We start from the raw sequence: 5,613 nt of genomic DNA on the forward strand, positions 1-5,613 counted from the left end.
TGTATTTTTCTATGTTCTATGTTCTAATTCCTGTGTTGTTTGTATAGAGTGTCTGGATCCGCTGATCGGGTGTTTCAGTTTCTGCTGTAGTTCTTTCGCCAGTTTGTGTGATGGTGTCCCTGGTGGTGATACTATGGGTCTGAGTGGGATGTCTGGTTTGTGCACTTTAGGTAGTTCATAGAATCTGGGGGTGGTGTTGCTTTCAGGTTTCAGTCTTTGTAGGTCAGACCTGGTTATCTGTCCGTTTTTTTGTAGGTTCCTCAGTGTGTTGTTTATCCTATTGGTGAGCTGTGGGGTGGGGTCAAACTCCCTCTTTTGGTAGGTGTTGGTATCTGCAAGTAGTTGTTGTGCTTTTTGGATGTGCCACTACAGCGGACAGCTGAAACTGACAACCGGAAGCGGCAGGGACAGGCCACTATAAATGCCGGAGGAAACACCACAGAAGTGCGTCACAGGAGGCTCCCAAGCACTGAGGATGTCACCTAGACAGGGGACGAAACGTTTGCAACAAAAACTTCCAGCTCAGCGAACAGAACCACAGCACTGTACACAAAACTCCAGCTGAGGTCTAACCAGTGTCTGATATAAATTCATCATAACTTCCTGGTTGTGTCTACCATATCCCTAATTACCTGATGAAGGAGCAGCGCTCCGAAAGCCTGTGATTTCAAATATACCTGGTGTGATGAGATTTCTGACTTTGCCCCTATTTACTATGTTTTGCTAAGAACTCTCTCTACCACTCTGGGCCCTTTAAGTTAACTACATATTTACCCAAAACTCTTTGCTTCTGCAGAATCTTTTAAAAACATTCTGGAGCCCATTTACAAATCAATTTGTTTGCATGTCAACACAATGCAGAACAATGGAAAGATGCCGTTCGTAAGTACAGGAAATGTTCACGCGTTGGGTTTTTCAAATTTAAAGCAGTATATAGGTTGGTCTTTGTAAGTGCAAACATTTGTAAGTCAGACATTCGTAAACCAGGGATTCCCTTGTAGTGTCTCTCCATACTCCTTGGACCCCACTGCACTGACATCTATCTGCCTACACCACCAAGCTGCCAATGTCCGTTTGAAGTTGTGATGTGGAGGAGCCAGTGTTGGATTGGTAGGGACAAAGTTAAAAATCACACAATACTAGGTTCTCACCCAACAGGTTTATTTGGAAGCACTAGCTTTCGGGGCGCTGCTCCTTCATCAGGTAGCTGTGATAAAGCTAGACAGCTCCCTGACAAAGGAGCAGTGCTCCAAAAGCTACTGCTTCCAAATAAACCTGTTGGATTATAACCTGTTATTGTTTGATTTTTAACTTTTGAAGTTCTACACTGCTGTCCTCAGAGTTTCCAATTCCCCCAGGATCTGTGTTATCCACAAACCTTGGAACTGTCCCCTGCACAGCAAGGTGTGAATTATAGAACATAGAACACACTGACAAATATATAACAGCAAAGGCAAGTGTTTCAATACTGACACCTGGGGAGAAGGAATAAGAAGATAACAAGAAAGGATCAAAAATTTACAAGAATGTTGTTGGAGACAAATATTGAGACTTATGAAACCAAGGAAAAGAAATGAGGTTGAGCTACAAGTTAGCTATAATCTAACTGAATGATAATGCAAAGTCAAGGGGCTAAATTGGATCTTATTCTAATCAACTGTAGATTCAGTCTCTTGGGAAGTTTTTGAAAGGTTGGTGAATATAGGGTAACATTGTTTTACATCATGGCACAGAAACAGGCCATTTGGCCCCACCAGTCCATGCTGGTGTTTATGCTCCTCTCAGACTTACTTCCATCTTTCCTCATCTCAATCCATCATCATAAATTGATAGGAAAGTAGACAGGAGGTTATCCAAGATAACAAAGAAATCTTGATCAATTGGATCAATGAGCAGAGGAGTGGCAGATGGAGTTGAATTTGGGTAAATGCGAGGTATTGCATTTTGGTAAAACAACCAAGGGCAAGACTTATACAATTAACGATAGGGCCCTGAGTAATGTTGTAGAACAGAGAGACCAGGGATTCAGGTACATAATTCTCTGAAATTTGCATCATTGTGCATAGGGTGGTTTAGAAGGTGTTTTGCACGCTTGTCTTCATTGCTCAGACTTTGAGTATAGGAGTTGGGATGTTATGTTGAGGTCGTGGAGGATGTTGGTGATGCCTCTTTTGAAATACTGGATACAATTCTAGTCAACCTGTTACAGGAAGGGAATTATTAAATTGGAGAAGGTCCAAAAATGATTTATCAGGGTGTCGCCAGGAATGGGACGTTTGAGTTATAAAGATAGGTTGGATCTTTTTCGCTGGAGGTTGACGGGTGACCTTATAGAGATTCATAATATCATGAACAGCATGGATAGGGTGAAAGCAAAGGTTTTTTGCATGGGTTGGGGAGTTCAAAACTAGAGGGCATAGTTTAAAGGTGAGAGGAGAAAAATTGAAAGGGAACCGGACAGGCAACATTTTCATGTAGAGGATGGTTTGTATGTGGAATTGACTGCCAGAGGAAGTGGTGAATGCACATACAGTTACAGCATTTAAAAGCTATTTGGACAGGTACATGAATGGGAAAGGTTTAGAGAGATAATGGCCAAATGGTACTAGTTCAGTTTGGGAAACTTGGCTGGCATGGGCTAGTTGGGTTGAAGAGTCTGGTTCCATGCTGCATGACTGTGTGACTTCATTCCCTGCTCCCTCATGGACTTGTCCAACTTCTCCATACCCCATAAATATATTAATACAAATACTACCCCGTGGTAGTAAGTTCCACATTCTCATCACTCTTTAGATAAAGAACTTTCTTCTGAATTCGCTATTAGATTTCTTAGGGACTACCTACAGAGGAACCTAGATTATCCAGCAAGATCACAATGTGCCGGTGCTCAGCTAAACTATGTTATCCAGCATTTGATTATCTGGAATTCGATTAACCAAACAAAATTCTCCCCACCTGTGTCCTTCGGATAATCAAGGTTCCTCTGTATATGGACAGCCTTGAGTTCTGCTCTTTTTGTAAAAGACAACATTTCCCTTACTTCCAATCCATCAAATCCTTCTATCATTCTATAAACCTCAATTAGGTCACCTTTCAAAGTTCTTTTCAGTTTAAGAGATGAGACATCCAGCATATTAATTCTTTCCTAATACATAACCTCACACATTTCTGCTATCATCCTTGTAAATCTTCTCTACACGTTCTCTAGTGCATCTGTATTATTTTGCATATCAGTACTGCATGCTGTATCCAAGTGTGGGCTAAACAAGGCTGAATTTCAGTTTAGCATAATTCCTTTATTTCAATTCTATTCCTCTCAGAATAAAATGCTTAGACTTTTTAAAACAGTCTTGCTATGTTCTTTTAATGATTTCTGTATTTATTCCAAGGTCCCTTGGTTCCTCTAACTGACTTTCCCACCCTATTTCTAAGACCCAACTGATCTGTCTTGGATCCAATTAAGGATGGAGCATCCAGTGCCTTCTGCAAACTGGAGCAGAGAATTCCTGATTCACAGCCCTCTGTGTGAAGTCCTAAGTGGTTAACCAAGGAAATCCCAAAGCACTTCACAGCTAATGAGGTACATTTGAAATGCACAAACGAAGGGAAAGGTGACAACCATACCTATGCATACAGCAGGATTGTACAAATACATAGGATCATCGTCCAGATAACTAACGTTTCCCTTTTGAACTCTTTCAGGAAGCTTGGTCATGAGTGAAGCTGCAGAAAGTGGGTGCCCCTGTCCCAACATCATTCAGCTAAATTTTAGCTGTGACTGGGGTGTGAACAGAGACATGAACAAAACAAGGTTCAAGCAGGAACAGAAAACTGTTTTGTTACTCACATTGAGTCGCTCGATGGAAATAGACTGCAGGTGGCAGGGTGTTCGAACGTAGACCAGGATCATCCGTATTATGTACGGTGGTGGGATAGTCTGAATATTTTCCGTTACTGGCAACTCAATCTTCTGCTGTCTACAGGATTAGATTTTTAAAAAAAGATTTGATCAAAGTAATAACTCAAAGTAGATAATGTCCTGTGTGAGAGTGAGAGAGAGTGTAGATCTCAAAACAACAGTGTCGAAGCTCTACCAATGGTCTCAATTTGGCCTATTCCTCAAGTTGGGTGAACATTGGGAAATTAAGCTGTTTGGCTGTGATTCCCTCTCCAACTCCCACACAACAATGTCAAATAACACGTAGACTTCTCAATCTAAATGTGGCCCTAGCAAAGGCAGGCAATCATTGCTGAAACATCATTCTCCAGTATCTGCTGTACTAGACACTCTCTATTGGGTTTTGTTAAGACTGGTAACCTGCTTCCACTACTTTCCTCATACATCATATTCAGCCATTGCTCAATGGGTAGCACTCTCCAGTTTCCAAAGGTAGAAGTTAGCGTCTCACATCTAGAGGATAGAATCTTGTCTAATACCCAGTATAATAGCAGGGGAGTGCTGCACTGTCAAAGAAGTTGTCTTTCAGATGATTATTAAACAAATGTCTTGTCTAACACTGCTTCCCTAATGTCATTGTGGGTGTACCTATATCAAATGGACAGTAGCGGTTCAAGAAGGCAACTCACCCCACTTTTACAAGGCCATTGAGAGATGGGAAACAAATGCTGGCCCAGTCAGCAACGCCCACATCTCACAAGTGAATAATAAAAGGATGGATGTAAAAGATAAAACCAAAAACCTGCGCAAGTTGGAAATCAGAAACAAAAACAAATTGTTGGAGAACCTCAGCAGGTTTGGCAGTATCTGTGGAGAGAAAACAGAGTTAACATTTCTGGTCCAGTAACCCTTTATTAGCATTTGTTCCCCATCCCTAAATGCCTTCAAACTGATTGGTTTGCTCAGCTACCTGTTTATGTAGGCCAGACCAGGCAAGGACATTGCCTCCCTTAAAGGACATTAGTGAATGAAACAGGTTGTTACAATAATCACTGATAGTTTCATGGTCACCTTTACACTTATTAAACTAGATTTGTTAAGTGAATTCAAATTTCACCAGCTGACAGTGGGATTTGAATGCATATCGTTAGGACCCTTTCTAGATAACCAGCTCAATAACATGACCACAAAACCATCATCACTCCATCATTATTATACCACTGTTCCTAAGCAATTGCTCTCCACAACTTGCAGCTATTTCTCTTCCATTACAACACTCATTTGAAGTTCTGAACAGTGCAACAGAAATGCAAGCCTGTCTCTCATATGGTCTCTGAGGGAAGACCCCTTCTCCAGTCACCAAATTGCAGCATCCTAATCTGAAGTCAGCCTGAACCAGATTCAATTCCACACTGATCAATAAGCTCCAAGGTCAGCTAATGTTTATCTTTTTAAATAATGAGAGAGACCAGAACAAAACAAAAAGATCAGCAGAAACGTAAACCAATACAGGAACCTCCACTGAGCCACTGGAGTCAAAACTGATTGACCATTCCATACTGAGCTAAACAACACGTAGTAATCACAAACACTCACATGAGGTTAAATAGTCCATCCAGATCTGAAAATACGCTTTAAGGAAAACAACAAAGAATTATATATCATCAAAACAGAAACCGACCATTCAGTCCAAAAGATTCATCTTCCACATTTTA

General features: G+C 41.0%; 1 protein-coding gene across 2 annotated transcripts in view; it reads right to left on the reverse strand.

The window, feature by feature from the left end:
• The window catches only part of LOC122546657 (BRISC and BRCA1-A complex member 1-like), a 10,978-nt gene extending 5,382 nt beyond the window's left edge, over positions 1-5,596 (reverse strand). Inside the window, exons 1-2 of one of the 2 annotated variants that reach the window (XM_043685322.1) lie at positions 5,495-5,596; positions 3,848-3,977 (exon numbers count right to left, since the gene is read on the reverse strand). In XM_043685322.1, coding sequence (XP_043541257.1) covers positions 3,848-3,910 — 63 coding nt within the window. In that variant the 5' untranslated portion in view covers positions 3,911-3,977; positions 5,495-5,596. Of the gene's footprint in view, positions 1-3,847; positions 3,978-4,587; positions 4,755-5,494 lie in introns of those variants that run through there. The other variant, XM_043685323.1, reaches the window with a different exon arrangement.
• Positions 5,597-5,613: the final 17 nt, after the last annotated feature.

This window comes from Chiloscyllium plagiosum, unplaced genomic scaffold (assembly GCF_004010195.1).
Source record: "Chiloscyllium plagiosum isolate BGI_BamShark_2017 unplaced genomic scaffold, ASM401019v2 scaf_44266, whole genome shotgun sequence".
Classification (NCBI taxonomy): Eukaryota; Metazoa; Chordata; class Chondrichthyes; order Orectolobiformes; family Hemiscylliidae; genus Chiloscyllium; species Chiloscyllium plagiosum.